General features: G+C 39.0%; 1 protein-coding gene across 1 annotated transcript in view; it reads left to right on the top strand.

The window, feature by feature from the left end:
• The window catches only part of LOC131165740 (uncharacterized), a 39,113-nt gene extending 14,163 nt beyond the window's left edge, over nt 1-24,950 (top strand). The window contains exon 2 of the mRNA XM_058123763.1: nt 23,356-24,950. Within this exon, the coding sequence (XP_057979746.1) occupies nt 23,356-24,744 (1,389 nt within the window). The 3' untranslated portion in view covers nt 24,745-24,950. The remainder of the gene's footprint in view (nt 1-23,355) is intronic.
• The last annotated feature ends 525 nt before the right edge of the window (nt 24,951-25,475 follow it).

The following is a 25,475-nucleotide window of genomic DNA, read 5'->3' as shown; positions in this document are numbered from 1 at the left end:
GATTTGATGAATATCAGCATATTTTGTCAGCATATCTATTTTGCTCAAGTGTTTTGTCATTATACATATCTGTAACATTTACTTCCTATTGAGTAATGATGTAGCTCTGATTTAAATATATTTTAAATGTAAACTCAATAACATTAGAGACTCCAACAATTTATATCAAGCTTAACATTCGCCTGCACCTGCAGCCTGATTGCATGGCTCCGATATCATGTTGGATAACGACTTTATCACTTAAGCTATTAGGTTGTGGGCCAACAATGTATGTCAAACCTTAACGATCACAAAGTGATAAAAAGTAAATACGGGGTCCACCAAAATGGGTGGGCCATTAGAGGAAAAGACATTATTTTCATGCAATCCCTTTTAAGTTTTTCCCTAAGTTGCTTGCTTATTCTTTCCTCTTACCTGGTTTAGAGTGGGTAATGGCAAAAGGGTAATAGGGTTTGGTTTTGGGAGATACTTGGGCTGCTGGGAGATTGTTGGAGAAGAAGGGGGCCTGTCTTTTTAAGATTTCCACTCTTCACAAAGCACCTATCAACTCTTTCTTTTCTTTGGAGGGGGCTCTCTTTCTTGAAATTTCATTTTCTTAGTGAGGGGGCTCTCACCATCTTGCTCAATTTTCTTCGGGTCTCTTTACCACTAGTCCCTTTCCTTCATCTCTTAAAAACTCCATCAACCAATCATTGTCCTAGGAGCCACATCGATTGTAAGGCTAAGGTACCTTCTAACATTCAGACATTCATTTGGGTCTAAGAATTGGCTTAATATGCAAGGCTTATTACAGTGCAGAAGACCCTACGAGTACAAGGCCTTGAGCCCTGATATGTGCTCCATGTGCCGTGAATCATATGAAACCAATGAGCACATATTTCTTTGTTGTCTGGTGGAAAACATTTTTTGAGGTGCTCTCTTCTCTTGTTTTGGCAAAGCTTTGTCCTTCATAGTGGATTTCTTGCAAGTGAGATATTGGGGTTTTGGAAAAACCAAAAAGGAAAAGCTTTGTGGAAATGCATGTTTTTTGCTACCTTGTGGACCCTTTGGATTGTGAGGAATTCAAAAATTTCCAAGGATCACGCAACTTCCCCTAGTTTCTCATGGGACATAGCCGTGTCTCTTGCCTCTTATTGGGCATTCGCTGTGTGACCTTTAAAGAGATTGGATGGCAGCTCTTTTGAGCAGATTAAGCTTTTCTTTTTTGTTATTTTTGGAGGGCTTGTTCTGCTTGTATTTTACATTGCTTTTCTGTTAATGTATTTTGCCCTTATCCAAAAAATAGATGTTCTTTCCACTTTTGTCATCTTCGTTGAACAAAAACTATTCTGTTAATTTCTAGCCTGCTCACATCAAATATAAAAAGTTTGATTCTGATTGGAACAAACACCATGGTTTTAAATAACGGCCGTTACACTATGTAACAGAATTTCAAGGCCTTGATACTGATATGGACCGCTACTGCGGTGAGGAAAAAAATCACAGCCATAACGGCCATTACGTTTCTGTAATGGGCCGTAATGGGCGTTATGCTTCCATTATGGGCCATTACACCCCGTTACACCATTGTTCCCTGCCGACAGCCCTATTTACTGAAAAACACCTCATTTGTTCCTGATTTTCTGAGTTTTGCTGCAATTCTCCCTCTCCCCAAGGTCGTCCAGCTTAGATCCAGTAGTCTATGGCTGCCAAAACAGATATTTGTGCTTGAAATCATCATATGAAGGCGATTTACTGCATCCCCTTCCCTTTGAAATTTTGCCCATTTGGGAAGAAATTTTTTGCTGCTTGGAAGTGATTTGGGTAGATTTGAGTAAGAAATCAAGTTAGAAACTCGGGATTTGGGTAGATCTGAAGACGATTTGAGGCTTTGAGCTTTGAAGAGGGTGTGGGAATGGGAGACGCTTTGTGTTCGTGGGTTCCTGAGTCCTGGCTTCCTGTTCATGGTTTGCCTACTGCCAGCATGTTCAATTTATTCCACCCCACTCCTTTTGTTTTTTGCTAAAACAAGTTGGGCAGCTTATTAGCTTAACTTATTAATTTGCTACTTATGACTTAAGCTTAAGCATATGCTATGTTTATAACTTAACTATTTCCACTTACTACTTATTACCTAGTTACTTAATACTTTTAATTGCTAATTTGCTATGCTTATAGCTTAACTAATTAATTTTCTTAATGGGCCTAAAATTTCCTAATCCCCAATGGCCTAAATTGCTATGCCTAGTTATTGATATTTTGAATATTAGAATTTAAAAATTAAAATTGTTAAAAAATACAAAAGAATATGTAACTTATTAAGTATTAAATACAATGAAACTACAATCTATTTAGTCTTAAATTGCTTAATGGGCCTAAATTGCCCAACCACTAATGTCCCAAATTTTTATCCTTGCTTCATTATTGACTTATTGTTATTTTGAATAGTAAAATTTTAAAATTAAATTTCTAGAAAATGATAAAATTATATGGAACTTTTAAATGTAACTATTTCACATACTGATGCTAATGAATTTATTGTGTATGTATAATTGTATATCGACTCATTTTATGTCTCTAATTAATTGGTTTCCATTTCCAATTACATTTCTAAATTTTTTAATCATCAAAGTAGTGGAAAGTACAAAAAAAATGACTTTTCCTGCAAACAGCGCACTAAAATTAGTATAAAAATCATGTTGCATATTTAAAAGTGTTTGTTCATTGAATAAAAGTGGTAAAAATTCATTAAAAATCATGTTTTAAAAGATTCCATGCTTATTCTTCAATTTTGGCATGGTTGTGCATGCATGAAAATAATTCACGGCCGCTACGACCTGCTTCCCGTTATGTAACGTCCGCTTCTCCTGCATCGTGTGACACTCGTGACCATTACACGATGTTACCCGTGACTGCAATTTAAAACCATGAGAAACACACTCTTTATCTCTGGCTGCTTGTCCTAACTTGATGATGACTGCTTCTCTGACGACCTTGTTGGACTGTCATCACTCATCACACTCTAGCTAGTCTCTCTTTCACTTTGAAGATCTCTATCTCTCTCTCTCTCTCTCTGGCATAACGAGCAAGGAACGTAATTGAACTTACACTCTTGACACACTTGGCTCAACAGATCTTCCAGGTGTATTATGACTGCAAATCAGGGTATTTTAGTTGGAGTATTGATGGAGTACTCTCGAACTTTTGTTGCACATGGGTAAACAATCAAGGCTGATTGGGCGGGTGATTGAGTGTGCGCATCTCAGTGTTTGCTTGGAAAATTTGATTTTCCGTAACACTATTACTGAAGGAGTCTTCTTGGGTTTTTGGTCAGCAAAATCTGATCATCCATGGTTTTGAATACTCAGAACTCATGGCGGATCTTAGTGGTGAAGCTTCTAGTTAACAAATGGGAATGCATCATAGTTACTGAAAAGTTACAGGGTAATGGGAAGAGTTATTTTGTGAGGAATCTGGATTGCATGGAGGCTTCAGGATGGTTGCTTCTCTTTAAATCTTTGGAATAACTGCATAGGAGAAGGTCTTTGAGTCCATGAGAGGTTATTCTGGGGAGAACTGATCAAAGGGAGTGAGATGGGTCTGCAAGGGAATTCGGATGGACAGCTGGTCCTTCATATACTGATCACAAGCCGAATTATGCAGTAGAAGTGAAATCAGGTGTTTCTCATGGTTGGCATGACAGTTTTTCGATGGCTCTCACCATAGAGTGCACGCTGGAAGACTACATAATTATCATAATCATGGATTTGGAAGGAGGAGATTACAAGCCAAGTTAGGACCGTATATATATATTTTATTCTCTCCTTGTTGATTCAAATGAGCTTGATGGGAATTTGGGTTTTTTTTTTTTTTGGGCTGAAATTGATTGGAACATATTCTACTGCTGCTAGATTTGGGCAAGAAGGACTCCTAATTTGGCTTTCTTTTCCAGTAAATGAACAGGGCTCTTAGGCTTGGAAGGTTTGGATAAGGGAATTAAGGTTTAATAAGCCCATGTGTGTTACTCTTGCCCGAGACAATTCCCTAGTATGTGTACTGAAGAACTAGGGCACTGAGAATACTGGAGAGTGCAAGAGGTTATTCAAGTCACATCTTCATTCAGTCTGTGAAGGAAGTGCAGTAAGGGTTGCTGCTCTCGTAATGATTCAGCTGATGATATATCTTCACAATTGATTCTAAAGGTCACCGAGGGGCTTTGGGAAGACACTGCAGGCATGTCTGATGGATAAATGGGCTCAATGTTGCAAGGGTTTGGCTCATTTATAGAAGTGCAGGAGGATGAGCAAGAATATTGCTGTGATACTGCATGTCCAAAGCGTTCTACAGCATCAGGCCTTGGGAGTTGGATTTCAGACTTTAATTCAAATAGATTGGTTTTTTCGTCTTTGCGATCTGCAATGGGATGTAGTGTACAGGAGCAGTTGACAGAAACTCCACGGTCAGATGTTGATAGTGTTGAACAAGATCTGGAAAGACCTTTTAGGAAGATGATGGTTTTCTCATTGATCAGCATAGAGAGTTTGGAAGATCATTCGAAGCTTCAAGTTAGAGGGAGCAGGAGGCCTGATTTTTCCTGAATCTGCAAAAGTTGGTGCTTTCCATTTAAAGCATGGTGAAAATTCAGCAACAGCCTCAGCTTGTGGGGAAGAATTAGCTGTCATTCCTGTCACATCTTCCACTCATTGTCTCCCCCATTACCACCTAGTAAGGCTCCTTCACATGCTTCTGTTTTTTCTTGGAGTTCTTGTGATAGCTCTAGTAAGGATACTATTGATTCAATCATATGCCATAAAGGATTAGTGGGGGAAACTGTATCCATTGATCCACTAGAGGGCCAGAGAGACACTCAAGATCTTCAAGAACTCTGTGAAAGTTTGGGTTTGGAATTAGAAAAAACAGAAGCTCCTTCATATGCTTCTTTTTCCCTTTTCTTGGAGTTCTTGTGATAGCTCTATTTCTAGTAATGGCATTCTACCAATTCGTCTACAAGCAAAGGATATTGTTGATTCCATCATATGCCATAAAGCATTAGTGGATTAGGGAAAATGTCTCACTTGGGTGTTGGGTCTTAGGAAAATGAAAAATAAAAAACAGTTGAAAGGGAATTGCAAAAATTAAGTATGAGGATATGAACGGTAGTAAAAGGGGGGTTATTTTGTAGATTTTAATGAGGATCCTTAGTTGGAATATGAGGGGTCTTGGAGAAGTGAACAAACGTCGGCGCATTCACTTTGAGAGATTATTGTGCAAGCTGAGTTTCCCTTGATGTAATTTTGTTACGAGAAACTAAACTTCAGTCTATTGATGGGTGCCTTTTTAGGAGCATTTGGGATATGCGGTTTGAGGACTAGGAGTGTCTTCCTTCTCGTAGTTAAATTGTGGCTTGGGATGCCAAATGTGCAGTTTTTTTTTTAGGGGGTGGGGTAGGGTGCAGTCTCCTTGTCTACTTTATGCTTTGAGTTTCATGTGAAAGGTCAATGGTGGGTTTCACTTTGGTGTATGGGCCTGTTTATGGGATCTTTATTTTGGGATGGGCTTTTTAATGTTTTTGGTTTTTGTTTTCATAGTTGGGTTTTATGTGGGAATTCTAATGTTGGGACTTGGGAGGCTCTCATATTATGTATAGCATGCGATATTTTGATAGACTTATTAGGGAGTGTGGTATTTGTGATTTTCCTTTCACCAATGATAGTTTTATTTGGTCTGTTGGAAGTGATTGCTCTATGGCTAGTCGTTTATATAGGTTCAAGTGTTGTAGTGATTACAAGGATACTTTTCCTTGTTTGTTACAGGAGATTGATTATCATTTTCCCATTATTTTGGATTGATTGGTGGATCCCATTCCATTCCTTTTGAAAAAATGTATATTTTTCAACCTTTTTTTTTATCCTTTGTATAAGAATCTTTGGATTCTTTTTTTGTGTTGAGGGGTGGGAGCGCTTCAGATTTATGAAGAGGTTGAAAACTATAAAGGTAGCCTTGAAAAGGTGGAATAGGAGAGTCTAGGAAACAACAACACTTGCGGAAGTTTGAAACCCTTCTAAAAGCCTAAAGTGGCAATGTCCAACATGTGTCAGATAGTGGCACCTGCCTGTGACTCCTTGACACATGTTGGAAACTAATTAGTTAATTAATTTTCATTTTTGACACTGTTAAGAAACTTCCCGACATGGAGAGGACACACCCGTGACATTTCTTACACTAGAATGCTGCATCTTGTTGCGTCCTTTAATTCTGTTAACAAAACCAAATAAAAAAGGATGAAGATTGGTAAGAGATTGAGTGTCAAGAGGTTCTTTGTCATTGGAGTGGTTGAATGCTAGTGCCACTACCCTAGCCTGAACCATTGGACCTTTCCACCTCCCAAATCTACTCTCCCCCCCAACACACACACACACACACACCCACCACACCACGCCACACCACACCACCACCACCAAAAGCGATCACCTGTTTAGCACTCTCAAATTTTTTTTTTTATTTCTTTTTTTATAATTAGCCATGCCTATTGCCCACCATCTACCATGCCTCTTGAGTTTTTTTTTTTTTTGGACCAATATTCTATAATACGAATGTGGTTGATGATTGTATAAATGTAGTTTGTAAAATGTGTAATTGAAAATTTGCATGAATGGTGCTTATATTTCATTTTAACTCAAAATATTTGTCATCTAAAAGGAAAAGCTTGCCTAAACCTATATATTTGTATTAATTAATTAACGTATCCTTGATGTTTCTTATCCTCATTTTTTCAAAATTTTCGTACTGCCATGCCATATTCATGTCTCATGTCAGTATTGGTGGTCCTTAGAGGGGACTTTTTAGTGACATGTTTAAGAAATTGAGGATAGTGAGCATGTGGAAGAGTTGGAGAATATTTTAGGGGATGTAAGAGAGCTTTTCTTAAGAATGATTTTGAGGCTTTGTTAATGGAGAAGGAGATGGCTTGGAGACAAAAGGTTGTGTTTAAATGGGTCAAGGAAAGGGATAGAGTTTTTGACAAGAAGGGGTTTGTAAGTAAGTCGTGTGGTTTGATTAGAGGCCATCTTTAGTGTGCCTCTTTCTGTGTAATCATTAAAGGTCGGCCTAAGAGTTGGTTTTCTACATCAAGAGGTGTGAGGCAAGGGGATGCCCTGTCCCTTTCTCTTTATTTTGGTAGCTGATGTGTTGAGTAGGATCAATTATAGGCCCAATGATAAGGGATTAGTCTAGGGTATTGCTAGAGGTAGGGATGATGGGGTTGTCTCTCTTATGCAGCTTGCTGATGATTCTATATGATCTTCATGGATGACAGGAAGCCTTCTTGTAACATTTTCACCATTGACCAGTTTTTGAGTTAGTTCTTGGTCTTCACATTTAATTTAGAGATGTAGATAGAGGTTTTGTGAGAGGACTAGGGTGGGCAGTGGGCGGGTTGTGGTTTCTCATCTTCAGTTTGCTGATGATAATATTTTATTTTTAGAAGATCATAGGGAGTCTCTTGTTATTTTGGTTTCTATTTGCAATTGTTTGAGAGGGTCTGTAGTTTAAAAATAAATTTGGGGAAGAGTGGGTTAGCTTGTACTAATTTGGATATTTCTAAATCTTTGGAATTGTCCTCTTTAGTTGCGTGTGGTATTCTTAATTGTCCTGTGAGTTATCTAAGAGGTGCCGTAAGGTGGTAATCCTAGATTGCTTGGGTTTTGAGATCCTCTGGTGGAGAAGGTGTCTAAGAGGTTGAATGAGTGGAAAGGTGCTTTATTTTCTCTAGGTGGGCATAATACACTCATTCAAGCTTGCCTTGCTAGTATTCCTCTTTATTTCTTGTCTATCTTTAGACCTTCTTTGAGGATAGCCAGTTGAGAAGATTATAAGAGACCACCTTTGATCTGGGATGGGGGAGGATAAAGATCATTTGGTTAGTTGCGAGGTTGTATGTAGGTCTAAAAGGGTGGGGGTTTGGGTCTGGTAAGTTGGTGTCTAAGATTATTGCTTTAGTAAATGGTTGTGGTGATTTCTGTTGAAGGAATCTTCCCTTTGGCACAAAGTTATTACTTATTAGTAGTAAATTAGGCCTGCAGGATAATGGGTGGGATGCTAATTTGGGTTTGAGATGATTTTTTGGTATTTCAGTTATATCCTCTTTTTATTCTGTATGCAAATTTTATTGTACAAATGGGCATAGTGTTCACTTTTGGGAAGACATTTCCACGGCCCTGCCGGGGGGGTGGGGGGTGGGGAGGAGGTTCTTTGCCCCGTTCATTTTTTCCCTGTTTGTTTCGATTGTCCTCTTTGCACAATGAACAATTCTTCTTTCTTTATTTCTAATGGTGCTGGTTTCTATTGGGATTTCCATTTTTGTTGGGCTCTTAAAGATGAGGAGGTTTTGGAGCTTACCTCCTTATTAAGTTTGTTGGATGGATGGTAGCCTCCTTTCTCAAAGGAGAGACTATTGTTCTTGGATTATTGATTCGTGGGGAGTATTCTTGTAAATCTTTTTAGTTTTTGCGCATTTAACCAATAAAATCTTGTCTTTCCTGTTTCATAGATTCATATTAAGGTTGGTCATTCTTAATAGAGTTAGCAAAAACAATCTGTTGCAGCGTATGAGGTTCTTCTTGTTTTCAAAATTCAGAATCTGTTTCTCACCTTTTCCTGCATTGCTCCTTTTCTTGTAGGGTGTGGAACATTCTTTTTGGTTTATATGGAGAGAATTGTGTGTTCAGAGTTGGTAGAAGATTTGTTGGCTATCCATTTTTCAGGTTTTCGAAGGGGTAAAAAATGCTTCGGCCTTGTTTAAGTGTGCAATTTTCGCAGTTTTGTGGGGGATTGGTTGGAATGAAGGGCTTGAATTTTTGCAGGGAAGAAGATATCAGATTTTCAGTATTTGGTCTCCTTGTGGGTTTTTGCAGCTGGGTGTCTCAAATGGTTTTCATTTTCTGATTTACAGTGTGATTGGTTGGGTGTGTTGTTTTTTATTTATTTTGATTTTGTTTTGTATTTTTTAAGGAGTATTACTTCTGCTTCTTGTTGCACTTCTTATTCTCAATAAAATATTCTTTTTTTCAATAAAAAAAATATATATTCAATTTAGTTAAGTGTAGCCTAGCTTCTATTAAATATTAATCCGAGTCCATAAGTGACTTCTAGGTTTGTTGCTCTTGTAGGTTGTGTAATCTTACAGTGTACTTTTGACCTTTTTGGAGTTCTTTTAGCTGGGAATCCTCAGCTTCAGCGGTTTGAGGATAATGGGATCTGGTGATTGCTAAGGTTCTAGATGTTTGATGCATGGAAGTGTATATCTTTTTCATTGGGAAATCACATTACTTTAATCCAGCCATATCTCTTTGATTCCCCTGTATTTCACCTGTTTAATATTCCAGTAGGGGTTGCTGATAGGCTAGAGAGGATACACGAGATTTCTTTTGGGCAGGGATTCATGAGAGGAGGGATCATCTTGTGAGTTGGCAGGCAGCTTGTAGACTAAGGAGGAGGGGGGCCTTGGATCTTGGTAAGTTGGTGCCTAAGAACATTGCTTTGGTGGGTAAGTGGTTATCTCATTTCCATTCAGAAACAGATTCTCTATGGCAGAGATTTATTAAAAGTACATTTGGTTTGTGATGAATAGATGGGATGCTAATGGTGTATAGCTAGATACTCATGAAAGTAAAGTATCTTCTTTCTTTTTGCCTTGTATCAACTATAAAGTGGGATATGGCTCTATGGTTTGATATTGGAAGGATATTTGGCAGAAGACTTATGCTTCTTGGTTGCCTTTCCTTCTAACTTTCATCCTGCCTTCTTTTCTGTCCTGAATGCTGATGCACTTACTTCTTCTATTCTCATCATTCATAACTGTTGGTTTTCTAGAGATTTTAAATTTTGTAGGAATCTTAATGATTGGGAGAGTGAGGAGCTCTCCTCTATCTTAAGTTCATTCGATTTTAAGTATTCTCACACTTGGGTATTAGAGTCTGGTGTTTTTTCATGTCAGTCTTTTTACTCTCATCTAAACTGATGTTTCTATTCTTTTCCTGTTGCTAATCATCTGTGGAGAACTAAAATTCCTTGCAAGGCATATGTGTGGATTGCGATTCCTAGTAAACACCAACATCCAACAATCTATTGCAGCTTCATAGACCATACATGACCGTCACTGCTGATGTTTGTGTCCATGCTAGTAGCAAGGATCATGCTATTTTGTTTCTCTGTTGCTCTGTGGCTCGTTGCTTATGGAATGAGTTTTATTGTTTGTTGGGAGAGTACTGACTTTGTCCTCAAGTCTTTGGAGGATTTCTTCTTGCTTGATTTTGTTGGCTTTGGGAGACAAAAGAAGGCAAAGGTTTTGGTGATGTGCGGTTTTTGTGTCTGGTGATCTGGTTGGAGAGGGGTGCTCATATTTTTCATTATCACACTTCATCTATAGATTTTATTTGGGAAAGAATTTTCTTTTTGGCTTCTTTGCAGGTGTTCTGTGGTGGGTGATGTGATAGTATGACCTCATATGGTATTCTGCGTGTTTAGTTGGCCCTTTTTTTTGGTAATTGCTAGCTTTTGTTTTGTTATGTGAGGATTTCTCATCCTCTTTGTATACTCTATTCTTTCTTAAATCATTTTTTTTTTATCCTGCCCATGAAAGAAGTATGATTCTTTGTTCTTTTTTTATCAATGTAAATGATGACCAACTTATTATCATTTTTTTCCTGTGCTTTAATGGATTTTAGACTTCAGAAATGACATTTTTGTGAAAGGTCTAGCATTATTGTAATCTTATTCACTTCCTAGAGCTAGCAGGATATTGGATTTTGCTGCTGATCATTTTTTGATGAGATTAGTTGTATTGCTACAAAGATTCCCCCCCCCCGGGGGGGGGGGGTCACCTGCTCCAAAAGAAACTACAAGCTGTTAGACACCACTGACAAGTAGTATTGGTATACAAACACGGGGGATCATCCTGCTACAAAAGGAAATACAAACTGTTAAGACACCGCAGAACATGCTCTCCACAAAATCTACAAGAGAATCAAAACTATCACCAAAATCCACTGATTTAAAGTTGCAACATAGACAGCCACCTGCCTTTCTATTCTCCAAAGAAATTTCCGCTCCTAAATCCTGTGTTTCTCTCTCCAGACTAACCGCACTGCTTGAGGAATAACAGCCAAAAGATCTCCATTTTTACTCGTACCTCTTTTTGATCTTTACCCAAGAAGCATTACATTTGTTTACTGTACATGGACCCCTTTTCATAAGATTATCTACAGCAAGAATTCTTCCCAAGTGAAAAGCCAGCTTGTTAGTAGTCCTAGTTGCCAAAGTGTCTCTCCAAGGGAAGTTTACTGCCTCATTCTCCTCTTTCCTTTTAGAAATCAAGGAATAAAAGGATCTGATTGAAAATCTCCTATTTTGGAATGAACCCACCTAAACTTGTCCTCCCCCTTTCCCATCACTCTACTTTTATGGAGAAGCTTGATGGAGACACAGGCAGTCCCCCAATTTTGAGTTCTCAAGTACTATCCAAGATGGTTCCTCTCCCACACAAAATGGCTACTTTACCATCTTTGTTGGATGCCAGCCTGAAAAGACAAGGGAATTGACTTTTGAGGGGAGTAGAGTTGTCTGCGCGATTAATCTTCTGTCTCCAACTTCAAAACTCAAACCAGGAAAAATGCCGTCCACTGCTTTTCTATCCCAAGTTGATGGCATGTGTATATTTTAGCCAATTTTGTTGGGGTGAGCATTCGATTAGTTTGGTTAATTAACCGAAATTTTTATTAATTGAACCAACCGAAATTCCATATTTAATCGAACTCAAAATTGATCGAACCGAATTTTGGTTACATCGGTTAACTGATTTTAACCGATTTAATATTTTAATATATATAAAATATATTTTTTTAATATATATAATATCTAAAAAATTTTAATATATAATATATATATAACTGTTTGTTATTAAGTTATACTAGACTGTTAATTCTATTAACTGATTTAACCGAACCCAAAAATCGAACTGAAAACCGAAATTCAATGAAAATGAAAACCGAACCAAACCTAATAAATTTTTAACCGAACTGAACCGAACCGAATCGACCGAATTTACTCAGTTAATTCGGTTTTAACCGAATTATGCTCACCCCTACAATTTTGTTTGTGTAGCAACTCTTGCTTAACATCTTCTCCAACTTCAAAAATCAAAACAGGAAAAATGCCCCCCACCCCACCGCTTTTCTATCCATAGTTGATGGTATGCGTATAAATTCAGCAATTTTGTTTGTGTAACAACTCTTAATATGCTATTTGTCTCTTTGTTGTTCTAATTTTTTGGCTTTCTCTGAAAAAACATTCATATAATCAGCCTTTTGTGCATCAATTCACCCTTCCAACAATTCATAAGTTCCTATCTTTGTGACGTAATTATCACCTATCCATCATCCTTTGCTAATGTTATTTGTGGTTCTTATACTTCTGTTTTGATAAGCAAAGAAGGAAGAAGGAAAAACATGAAGGGGGCAGCACAGCAGGCCTCGTCGACGAAGGCCCTGTGTTCGTCGACGAGGGGATAGCAAAGGTTTGTCGATGAAGGCTCTGATGTTTGTCGACGAATAATTACCGAGAACAGGAAATTTCAGACTTCAGGTATCGTCGACGAAAGCCTTGTATTCGTCGACGAAGGTTCTTCTTGGTATTGTCGACGAAGTCTTGTGTTCGTTGACGACAGGCACCTAGACTGCGGAAGTTTCTTCATAAATTTGAATTTTTAAACGTTGGGTGGTTGGGAAAACAGGGGTAAACCTCCGAGGAACCTCTATATATGTCATCTGGGCATATTTTGAGAGTGAGAGTGATCATTAGAGAAGTGTATTGTGTACATTTTGATTTCCATAGTGAAATTTGTGTGCCATTGCTTCTGTGGATGTAGGCTTTGCCAAACCACGCAAATCTTCGTGTTGATCTTGTTTTGGTTGTGTGTTATTTACATTTACTTGTTTATTCAGCTGTGCATCTTCATTATTCGATCCATATTACAACAAAGTGGTATCAGAGCGATTGTTGTTATGGCATCGGGATCGTCTTCTGCAAGATTTGACGCAATCAAATTCGATGGAACTAGAAACTTCAGTTTATGGCAGAGAAGAGTGAAGGACATTCCTGTGCAACAAGGAATGGCTAAGGCTTTGCTTGATACTCAACCGGAAGGAATGGATGAGACAACATGGGTAGATTTGAAAGCAAAGGCAGCGTCTACAATACACTTGTGTTTGGCCGACAAAGTTCTCTATCGGGTGATGGAGGAGGATTCTCCAGCGGCGATCTGGCGAAAGTTAGAAAGCCGGTACATGTCTAAATCCCTCAATAACGAACTTTTTCTTAAGCAGCGTTTGTATTGGCTTAAGATGGTTGAAGGATCAAGTCTGGATCAACACATTAATACCTTTAATCAAATTATAAGTGATTTGATGAGGGTTGATGTGAAGTTTGATGAGGATGGTAAGACTTTGATGCTGTTAAATTCTTTGCCCTCGACTCATACCTACGAAAATCTTGTGACCACTCTTACGTGGGGAAAAGAAACTCTTGATCTGGAAGAGGTAACAAGTGCCTTATTAAATTTTTATTAAATGTTGAAGATATGTGATGAAGGAGAAAGACTTGTGATAAAGGGTAGCAATGAGCGAGGCAAAGGAAAGTTTAAGAATGGGTCTAATCAGAAATCCCGAAATCAATCTAAGAAGAAGAAGGAATCCGGTGTTATAAATGCGGTAAAAATGGACATGTGAAACCGGGTGTCCGGATTGAAAGAAGGGAAATGTTGAAAAGCATGAGGGGATTTCAAAATCTGTGAATATTGTTCAAGAAGAAGATTTAGCGGATGGTGATGTTCTATCAGTTTCAGCGGAGTCGGATAATCTAACATACTCTTGGATACTTGACTCGGCATGCTCTTATCACATGACTCCGAACAAGGAGTGGTTCAGCACTTACAGGTTAGTGAATTCTGGATTAGTTCTTGTGGGTAACGATTCTTCTTGCAAGATTGTTGGCATAGGAAATGTAAAGATAAAAATGTTTGATGGTGCTGTAAGAACATTGTGTAATGTAAAACATATACCTGAGTTGAGAAAGAGTTTGATATCTCTTGGTACTTTGGATTGTAATGGCTTCAATTACAAGTCCAAAGGTGGAGTCTTGACCGTATGGAAAGGTAATCTGACTGTAATGAAAGGACAGAAACTGGATGGGAATATTTACATGTTGCAGGGAATTACCATTGTAGGTGGAGTTGCAATTATGGATGCTGAATCAGATGAGACCGTCTTGTGGCATATGGGCCTTGGGCATATGGGGGAATATGGCATGAAAGAACTACACAAGAGGAAACTCTTGAAGGGCTTGAAATCATATCAGCTGGAATTTTGTAGGATATGTGTTCTTGGAAAATAGAACAGGGCAAAGTTTAGACCAGCTATTCACAAGACAAAGGGTATCCTTGACTATGTACATTCATATGTTTGGGGCCCAGTTAGAGTTGCATCAAAGGGTGGACATGTATATTATGTGAGTTTCATTGATGATTACTCACGGAAGGTCTGGGTTTACTTCATGCGTCACAAATCAAGTACGTTTGTCAAGTTTAAGATTTGGAAGACTGAAGTGGAGAACCAAATGGGGAGGAGAATCAAATGTTTAAGGTCGGATAATGGGACCAAGTACGCTGATTCTCGGTTTATGAAGTTTTATACGGAGCAGGGCATCAAGAGACATTTTACAGTTCGCCAAACACCTCAACAAAATGGTGTGGCAGAACGGATGAATCGGACTCTTGCTGATAGGGCTTGATGTCTCAGATTGAATGCAAGGCTACCGAAGAACTTTTGGGCTGAGGCAGTTAGTATGACTTGTTTTCTGGTAAACCGACCACCATGGGCATCACTAGCGGGTAAAGTGGCGGAAGAGGTTTGGACGGGAAATGTAGTAGACTTTTTCGCATTGAAAGTATTTGGGTGTCCAGCCTATGTCCACGTGTCTAGTGAGGAGAGGTCTAAGCTTGACCCAAAGTCTCGTTGTTGCATTTTTTTGGGGTATCCAATAGGTGTAAAGGGGTACAAGCTATGGGATCCAGTGGCAAACAAGATGGTGATCAGTAGAGATGTAGTCTTTGATGAGAAGGCTATGATGAAGCGTACTCAAGAATGTGATGAACAGAAACAGGAGCCAGAAAACTTGGGCAGTGATGAACATATCGTGCAGGTGGAGTTGGAAGCTCAGGGCAACGAAAATGATCATGGTCTCGTGGTTGCAGGGAACTCTAACTTGGAAAGTCAGCAAGTCAACAATATTCCGTTAAGAAGATCCTGACATACTATTCGGCCTCCGCCAAGGTATGAGTTTGAAGAGTTAATGTCTTATACTTTTCTTACTAGTTGCAACGATCCAACTACATTTCAAGAGGCAGTGCACGGCCAGGAGAAAGATAGATGGATGAGGGCAATAATTGAGGAAATGGAGTCGCTACATAAAAATCAAACTTGGGAGTTGGTGGAGCTTCCAGATGGGAAGAGACCGATTGGGTGCAAATGGGTGTACAAGAAGAAGAAGACATTATCAGAAAAAGGAAGGTGAGAAGTTCAAAACATGGTTGGTGGCAAAAGGTTGCTCACAAAAGAAGGGGATAGATTATGATGAGATCTTTTATCTAGTGGTCCGACATACTTTTATCAGAGTTGTGTTGGGGTTAGTAGCTCATTATGATCTTTATTTGGAACAAATGGATGTAAAGACGACGTTTCTTCACGGTGACTTGGAAGAACAAATCTACATGGTTCAACTTGAGGGATTCATTGAACAAGGAAAAGAAAATTTTGTTTGCGGGTTGAAGAAATCTCTTTATGGGTTGAAACAGTCTCCAAGGCAATGGTATAAACGGTTTGATTCCTATATGATAAATATTGACTACAAACGATGTGAGTATGACTGCTGCGTATATATGAATAAACTTGATGATGACTCACTTATTTTCTTGTTATTGTATGTCAATGATATGTTGATAGCTGTAAGAGATTTAACTGAGGTGAATCAGTTAAAGGACCTATTGTATAAGAAATTTGACATGAAGGATCTTGGTTCAGCCAAGAAAATACTTGGGATGGAGATTCACCGAGACAGGATTGTGGGGGAGAGCGAATCATTTCAAGTTCTGCAGATTGCCCAAGTTCGGATGAGGAAATCCGGGACATGTCAAAGGTTCCCGTTGTGGGGAGTTTAATGTATGCCATGGTATGTACGAGACCATATTTAGCTCATGCAGTGAGCGTAGTGAGTAAGTTTCTCTTTAATCCAGGAAGACAACAATTGGGAAGCTGTAAAATGGATACTCAAATACTTGCGGGGTACAGCAAATTATTGCATCATGTTCGGCAAGCAATAGGGTTGTCCTTCAGTTATGGAGTTTGTCGATGCAGATTATGCTGGAGATATGGATGACAAAAGGTCTACAATGGGATATGTGTTTACCTTTGTAGGAGGACCGGTATGTTGGAGATCCATGGTACAGTCTCTGGTAGCATTGTCCACGACTGAGGCGGAATATATGACAGTTGCCGAAGTTGGAAAGGAGGCCTTATGGCTTACTGATTTAGTTAGAGAGCTGGCGTTACAGTAAGATGGTGTGGTGCTGCATTGTGATAGTTAGAGTGCCATTTACTTGGCGACGAATCAGATATACCATGCTAGGACAAAGCACATTGATGTGAGGTTCCACAGGGTTCGGGAATTGATTGCTTCGGGGTGAACTTGTGTTGAAGAAAGTTCACATGTCTGAAAATGCAGCGGATATTCTGACGAAATTAGTTACTTCTGAAAAAGTTCAAGCATTGCTTGAACTTACTTCATGCCTCCAAGTGATAAAAGAAAGACAAGCCCAAACTTAGCGTTTTCAAGTTCAAGGTGGAGCAGATCATGTTTTTCAGGACACTCCTAAGGGGCGTATAATCGCCAAGGTGGAGATTGTTATTTGTGGCTTTTATACTTCTGTTTTGATAAGCAAGAAGGAAGAAGGAAAAACATGAAGGGGGCAGCATAACAGGCCTCGTCGATGAAGGCCTTGTGTTCGTCGACGAGGGGACAGCAGAGGTTCTTCGACGAAGGCGCTGAAGTTCGTCGACGAATAATTACCGAGAACAAGAAATTTCAGACTTCAGGCATTGTCGACGAAAGCCTTGTATTCGTCGACGAAGGTTCTTCTTGGTATCGTCAACGAAGCCCTGTGTTCGTCGACGAGAGGCACCTGGACTGCGGTAGTTTCTTCGGAAATTTGAATTTTTAAATGTCGGGTGGTTGGGAAAATGGGGGGAAACCTCCGAAGAATCTCTATATGTCATCTGGGCATATTTTGAGAGTGAGAGTGATCATTTGAAAAGTGTAGTGTACATTTTGATTTCCATAGTGAAATTTGTGTGTCATTGCTTCTCTGGATGTAGGCTTTGCTGAACCACGTAAATCTTTGTGTTGATCTTGTTCTGGTTGTGTGTTATTTACATTTACTTGTTGTTTATTCTGCTGTGCATCTTCATTATTCGATCCATTTTACAACAGCTAGTGGGTTAACTCATAATATTGTGTTGACAATGTTTTTTTTATGCTGTTCTGAAGCTATTTTATGAATAATATTTGTTTATTTGCTAGAATATTTTTCTTTTTGTTCCTTACTTTCTACTGTGCTAGATGGTCACCAGATCAGTTGTCATAATTGTAATGAAGTTACCTTACTGTGTTTCTCAGGCATACTGTCTGTAAAAATATGAAGCTGTTTCTTCATCTCAATAACAGGTTTCCTGTTTGTGTGTTTTGAGTGTGATCTGTATGCGCAACTGTACTGTGTTCTAGATATTATGTTTTTGCAATACCTGAAAATGTGAGTGAATTTTATTAGTTACATTCCGAGCTGTATAGCTAGCTTTTATATTTTGCTTTATTTAATGAATTTCTGCAGTTTATGCATAAAGAATTCATTACGGAGGGTGTGAGTTTGGGTTTGGGGCAGGTCCTTGCTTTATTCAGTGTGGAATCCTTTTTGCAACTAGTAACTTCAAAAAAATCTTCCTTGTGCTACAGGCATCATCAGCTCCACTTTTTTTTTTTTAATCAGTTAAAGGACTTTCTTAGAAGGGCATCAAGGGGATGCCAACCCAGAAAACATAGAGTCATCCCTCATGCAGGATGTCACAAAAATCTAAAATTACATCATGGTCATTCATTAAAATCCTACTACGCCAGCTGGAAACCACAGTAATCCACTGCTCATTACCAGTCTGAAGCAGCGTGCGAGAGTTTTTGAGCACCTCTCCTGTTTCTTTCTTTTCAAGCACACCGGAGAATTGCAAGAGGGATGAGAGACAAAGCCTTTATCTTCTCCTTGGTTGCCTGAAACTCTTTTCATGCCCAGAGTTCTGCACCCACTGAGTTGGCAGTAGCCCACCTTTGTCTGATCATGGTTAGAGCCATATTCCAAAAGTTCCTTGTCTGAGGCCAATGAAGGAGGATATGCTCAACTGATTCTGCATCAGCCATGCAAAGGGAGCATCTATTGACAACAGTCAATCCCCTTTTTATGCAAATTATCCAAGGTTGAGATCTGACCACGTGTTGCCTCCCAAGCATGAAAATCTGCCTTCGTAGGGGCATCTGTATTCCAAATGTGAGTCTGAGGGAGATTGCTGTTGTTTGTTTCCATTGGTGGTGAGAGCTTCCTGTAGAAGGATTTGACAGAGAAGACCCTGTTTGTGTCAATGGTCCACATTGGTTGGTTGGGTACGTTTTGGTGTTGAAAGTTGTACAGAAGGCTGAAAAATTAATGAGATGGTGGATTTCCCAGTCTTCCATGTAGGGGTGTGTGCAGTTCAATTTGGCTTGGTTTTAATCAATACCAAAAAATGAACTGAACCACTTGGTTCTCAAAAACGCAGAAATACTACCGAGCCAAAGCCGTTGGTTCTTTTATAATGTGGTTTACTGGTTTGGTTCAGTTTCTAAATCGCTTTTCAAAACTTTGTGAAGACAATGGTTCATTGGAACCAAATTACTGCAGGCAGGCCAATCAAGAGGGCCACCAATTCCGATTCACTCTTCCTCTTTTTGCTTTGAGTCTACATAAACAGGCAGGCCCATGAAGAAGTGGGCAGTACACTGACATTGAGACCCAAGGGGGGCCAATGAGCTTTTTACAGTTTGTTGGGAGGCTGGCATTTTACAAAATTTCCAATGTGTTATAGAAGTCTCCTCAGCTTAGCTGTAGCCATGTAGCCTTGTAGTTGTAGCTCCCAGTAACAAGTCCCAGTGTCCCACGTCAGAGGAGGATAGAGGAGTTTGGTCTCCCCTTCTCCAATATAAACCCCACTCCCCCTGTTAAAATTTTTAATTATTGTAAGCCATATAGTTAGCTTTCCCAACCAAAATATTAGTATGAAAATATGTGTAAATTGAAAAAGCTACTAATTGAAGTTTAAAATGTTTTTATATAACAGTGAAGTAAAATTTGCAGAAAATTTTCATTTTTATTTTATATATATAATTTGGTTTTACTCAAAAAATGAAACTGAAACCGAAAACTGATTTTATAAAAAATTGAAAATCATAATCGAAACTGAAAACTGAAAAACTAAACCGAAGCTCAGTTCGGACTGGTTTCAGTACAGCAGTTGGTTTTTCGGTAAATTTTGTACACCCCTACTTCCACGTTGTTGAAAAATGAATGTTCCAGAAAAATCCCTTGCTTTGAAATTTGAAGGTGATAACTGATGAGAGCTTCCTTATCGTGGTCCAAGCTGTAACTAGCAGGAAATAAACACTTAGGGCCTCCCGGTAATGCCACACATCATGTCAAAAGCAAATGTCATCCCATTCCCTACTTGAAATCTGATAAAAGAGAAGAAATCATCTCATACTTTCCTTATTAATTTCCAAACCCCTACACCATGTGGTCTTTTGCTAGCTTGAGTAATCCATTCATTATGCTCTAACCTTATTTGGCGGTGGTGATACCCCGCCAGTGATGGTCTTTCTCTTTCATAAATCTCCTCAAACCATTTCCCAAGAAGTGCTTTATTGAAAGGTTGAAGGGGCTTCAGCCCCAAACCTCTGCGCAAATGGATTTTTTTATCATGCCTCATTGGACAAGGTAGAATTTGAACTCCACTCCCACATTCCCCCATAAGAACCTCCTCTGAATTCCTTCAGTCTTTTGGCAACTGAAGTCAGAAGAGGAAAGAGAGACATGAAATAGACGGGAAGGTTTGTCAAGGTTTCTAATTAGAATGAGTCTGTTGCCTTTAGACGAGATTCCTTTTCCATCCTGCCAATATTTTTTTGGATTTTCCAATAATGAGATCCCATACTCCTCGATATTTGAATTTGGCTCCGAGATGGAGAAAGATCTCATCTTGCATCTTAGAAGGCCAGCAAGGGAAGGCCCTCTTGCATTGTCACTGATTGGAATGATTTTGTTTTTTTCCAAGATATACTTTCAAGCCTGAGTTGGCCTCAAACCCTGCCAAAATGCATCGTAGATTAGAATATTTTTTTTGGGGGGAGGAGGTAGTCACCGTCACAGAAGATAATGATATCATCTGCAAACAAAAGATCTGACACTTCCATGGATCTTCTTTTTTTGCCCATTCTGAGACCCATTAATGAGCCCTCTTCCGGTACCTTTCTTCAGCAAGGCTCACCACCTCAATCACCATGATAAACTAAAAGGGGGACAAAGGATACCCTTGACTCAAACCTCTTGAGGTGCGAAAGAAAATAGGACAGCCATTTTATAAGCACAGAGGAGCTTGGGATGTTGATGCACTGAGCGAACCAGCTGCACCCAACACTCCCCAAAGACCATTATCCTTGCGAGCTAAAGGTGAAAATTTAAGTTGATGCGATCAAAGGATTTCTCCATGTCAAGCTTGCGCACACACCACTTTTTCCTTCCTTCTGGTAAGAATCCACAATTTCATTAGCAATGGGGGCAGCATCCATGATCTGTCTTCCTGCCACAAAGACATGCTGGAAGTGCTCAATGACTTCTGGAATGGCACCTTTGATCCTTGTAGCAAGAACTTTGGCAAGGATCTTATAGATGCTTCCCACCAAATTGATTGGACGAAAATCTTTGATGTTGACAGCTCCTGTTTTCTTTGGGATCAATTTTAAAAAAGTGGCATTAATGCTACCCACAAATCATCCTGATTCTAAAGAATTCTTCAACGGTGTTGATAATGTCTTGCTTGAGAATTCTGCAGTTTGAATGAAAGAAAAACAAAGAAATCCCATCCAGGCCTAGCACATATCCTCATTGCAATCTCTAATGGCTTGAAGGATTTCTTTTTCTACAAAGGGTCTCTCTAGCCACCAGCTCCACTTCTTTAAACAAATAACTAAATATATGTGCAAATGAGTAAAAGAGAGGCTAGGAGGAAAGAGTTAGAAATTTCGATTCTCCTTTGCAGGTTGGAGAGAGCATTTCAAGTCCAAGTTCATAGGTCACCACGTCTGTATTGTAAATATGCAGTTACAAATATTTTAAATTCCCTTGGGTACAAACTTGAACCAAACAAAGGATTTTAAAACGTAAGCTGTGTTATTTTGATTATTTTTTATTTTTTGTTCTTTCTTCTTCTTAAGAGGATTTCTTATGCTCCTTGTTCTTTCTTTCTTCTTTTATGAAATCTTTTTTTTTTCTATGACAAAAAATTTTGAGCATTCATTTCAAATCAATTGATTTATCATGCAGATCCAAATACATAGGTTGCTAAAAATTAAAAAAATTTTATGATCTGTGACAGAATGAGTTTTGTTGAATTATTTAAATTTCTTATTTATATGGCTGTAACTTCCAACTTATAATTAGTTATCAGGTACACACTCGCTAATTTATTCGTTGAGATTCAATAATAAAGTAAAATATTATGTCTTTGTTTGGTTTGGATTAATCAAGTTTTTTTTTTTATTGTCTGATCACTTACACTATGAATGATCAAAAATAAAATGGGCTTTGTTTTGATTCAGTGAAGTGAGCTGAAACAGTTTTTAAACTAAATAATCTCTAAGAAAATGAGTGATGGGGGTCTTTGCCAACTGTGTTACAGATTTTCAGTTTTGCTTTTATCCTCTGACAAACTTTTGAGGATCTCCCCTTCCCTTCACTGAAAAGAACACCTCTGAATTTGGTGCAATTTGATTCTCCATTCCCACATCTCCCAGAATTTATTTGTGGCTTCTCTTCCTAGATGCTGACAAGACGGGGAAGGGGATGTAGTGCCACCATTGAGCTCTTCACAATGTCTATGCCTCATGTCTTCATTAGCTCTTCCTGGTTCTTTCTTTCTTGGAAATATAACAAAAACGTTTTTAGTTTATCAATTATATATGTTCTTCTAACCATCCAAAGTCCAAACATTTAAACTATAACTACTTGTCTGATAATGGTTCATTGCTCAAGTCAAAACTATTTGCTTAGTACTGTCTGAACATGACCTAACAACTTGAAATACAAGAAGAAATAAATTATCATCAGAGTTATTAATACTAATTCAATCTAATGTCATAAAGATTAGACAAGGTCTGGGCATCTTGAAGTTTCCAACATTTCTACCCCAACATGCTTTAGCCGAGCACATATGAAATTTAGAGATTACTTTTATACTATGAGCACATCTAAAATGTATCACACTTGTTCAAAGAATGTTGGGAAGTGCCTGTAGAAATGGCTATTTTACATGAATGTACAGGCTACTTGATTTTCTTTGTGTGTGTGCATGAATATGATGATTTTTAACAAAATTTGTTCTCTTATTCTGTTTTCTGTACATACATCTTCAAAGTTTACAGGATCATGATTGTTAAAATAATGTTCAGAGCTTTATTTTTAATATATTAAAAAAAATTTCAGATGCCTTCTTAAATTTTCCAGTTAAACTGTTGAACCTCACATTTTCCAGTTCATGACCCAGTTCATTTCTTAAAGTATCATTTATTAAAATGTCGTTAGAAACTTCTAAGTGTTAGGAAGTGCAATGGGAATCATCTTGGTTTTTCACTACAGTTGAATGCATCAAGTTTTGAAGTTTTGGCCCATTCATATTCACTCGATTTCATGTGATTGGTTCACTTGTTTTGGCCGAGATTTTTTATTTAGTTTATTTATTTATCATTTTTTTGTGATAGTGATCGCCTGATGCATATCTTAGGTTCTTGAACCATTAGCTTTTTTTAATCTAGTTAATTGTTTCATCAGACCAATAGCAGAATTATTTATTTATTTTCAACCAATCATGTGAGCTAGATTTACATGGTTGGCTTGGCCCTCTTAATGTTATTATTGTGCAGATTGGGCAATCTACATACAGGGGGAGAAGAGGTGGCCGGCCCTTCAGAGGAGGTGGCCGAGGTCGTTTTGGTCCCCCTGCCTCTTTGTCACATGGGAAGGGACATGGCCATGGTGGTCGTGGGCACTTTCAGCCACATGGTTCAGCATCCACACCAGCTGGGGTCCCTATGCCATCAATGTCAAGTATGGGACAACCACCGTTACCTGCACCAGCACCAGCACTAGGACATGCCACTACGTTTTGGCCCCCTCCACGTATGGCCTGGTGCGAACTCTGTAGGGTTGACTGCAACACCTTGGAAATCCTAGAGCAGCACAAGAATGGAAAGAGACACAAAAAGAACTTGCAGATATTTGAGGAGCTGCAGAATCTTAACAAACTCATTACTGGAATGCAGAATGTTCAAACGCCACAAATGCCCATTACCCAAGTCAAACAAGAAGCCGTTCATCCTGAGAAAATTGAGGGATCTGAGGAAAAACAACCTGTAAAGCTTAATTTGCCCTCTGAAGCTGTGTCTGATGATCATAGAGTTGAAGCCACCCAGCAACAAGATGTTGAGAAATCTGTGGCAGAATCGACAGAAGAAATAGAAAGGAAACCAAGGACAGATGACTTTGATGCCCGGGGACGTGGCTTCAAGCGTAATATGAAAGTGGGAAGAGGGGGTAAGCGGATGAGAAATAATGAATGGCCAAGGCGGCCAGTGGAGCCTCCCAAGCCTAAAGTTGTAATTCCTTTAATATGTGAGCTGTGCAATGTCAGGTGTGACTCACAGGTGGTTTTTGACACTCATTTGGCTGGTAAAAAGCACCTTTCGAACCTTAAAAGGTTCCATGGTTATCAAGCTTTGTTTGGTGCAGCACTTCAAGCACTTTGCCAGCCTAATCCTAATGCTTCTTCAACTTTGCTAAACCCTCGGCTCAATCAACATGGTGTTCAAGGTCCTCAGGGTGTCCACACTCCATCAATGCTGTACACACTCTCTAATTCTGGGGCGCCAACAAGCGGACAAGCTACGGCACTGGGACCAACACCGCCAGCTCCTGCACAGGTTCTGGACAACCAAAATCAGCAAGATTCCAAGACTCAAGGAGTACAAACCATTTCAGAGACTGATACCCAGAAAGGTGTTGCTGTGGGAATTGATGCCAAAAACAAGGGATCATCAGAGTCTCGAGATAAGGAAGTTTATCTTCCCCCTGACAACTCAGTCACGGCTCCATCAGATGGCATGCTTTTAGATGCTGGGAAAAATCTGCCTGCTGATGCTGCTGTTTCATCTCCAGAAGCTGAAGTCACTTTTTTTGATCAAGCTGTTGTGCCAGATGTTGACAGCAAAAGCGAGGAACCTGCAGGGATGAAGGATGAAGAGCCAACTGACTAAGATGTGGGTTTGCTGGGAAGTATACTTGCAAACGGAGAATTGTTGTTTTTGTTGTTTTGTTTTGGGTATTGATAAGAATGTTTTGAAAATACTTTGTATGGCGATTTAGGTTAACCTGCTCTTTAAATGAACTAACACAGATAATTTGTCTGAACCACTTTGCTGGAAAGGAAATCTCTCTAGTGTCTGGGTTTTCTTTCATTCAATGCTGATTCCCGCCAACTAACCCCCCCCCCCAACCCAGCGCACCTCAACATCTCTCTCTCTCTCTCTGCAAATGTGCTAATGTGAGGAAACAAGTTAACAAAGTGTCTCGTTTGGGTGCTGAGGCTCTAGTTTGCAACATCCAGTTGCTCCATCAGCGCAGTTGTAATCTTTAATGGCATGTAACTTTTTGCCACCCAACAAAAAAAAAATGTAAACTGAAGAGGAAGGAACGCAAATCCCTCCAAAATCCAAATCAGATGTGTTTTATGTAAAATAAACTGACTGGTTAGTAGGTTTTAGAATATTAACAAAGCTCACCATGCATAGGTAGAAACGCTGGAGAAGGAGCTCAATTTCAGGTGTGGCTGAAAGACACGGACAGATGCAGAGAAGCATCTGTCAATTAATTGTAGAAGCACATCAAACATGATTGTAAAAACTTAAGCTAATGCCTCTTGAATCATTTCTTCACAATAATGATGACAAATTTGGAAAATACGTCTTTGGATTGTGTCATATGGAAA

The sequence above is a fragment of the Malania oleifera genome, chromosome 10, assembly GCF_029873635.1.
Source record: "Malania oleifera isolate guangnan ecotype guangnan chromosome 10, ASM2987363v1, whole genome shotgun sequence".
Classification (NCBI taxonomy): Eukaryota; Viridiplantae; Streptophyta; class Magnoliopsida; order Santalales; family Ximeniaceae; genus Malania; species Malania oleifera.
This window is presented reverse-complemented; position numbering and strand designations above follow the sequence as displayed.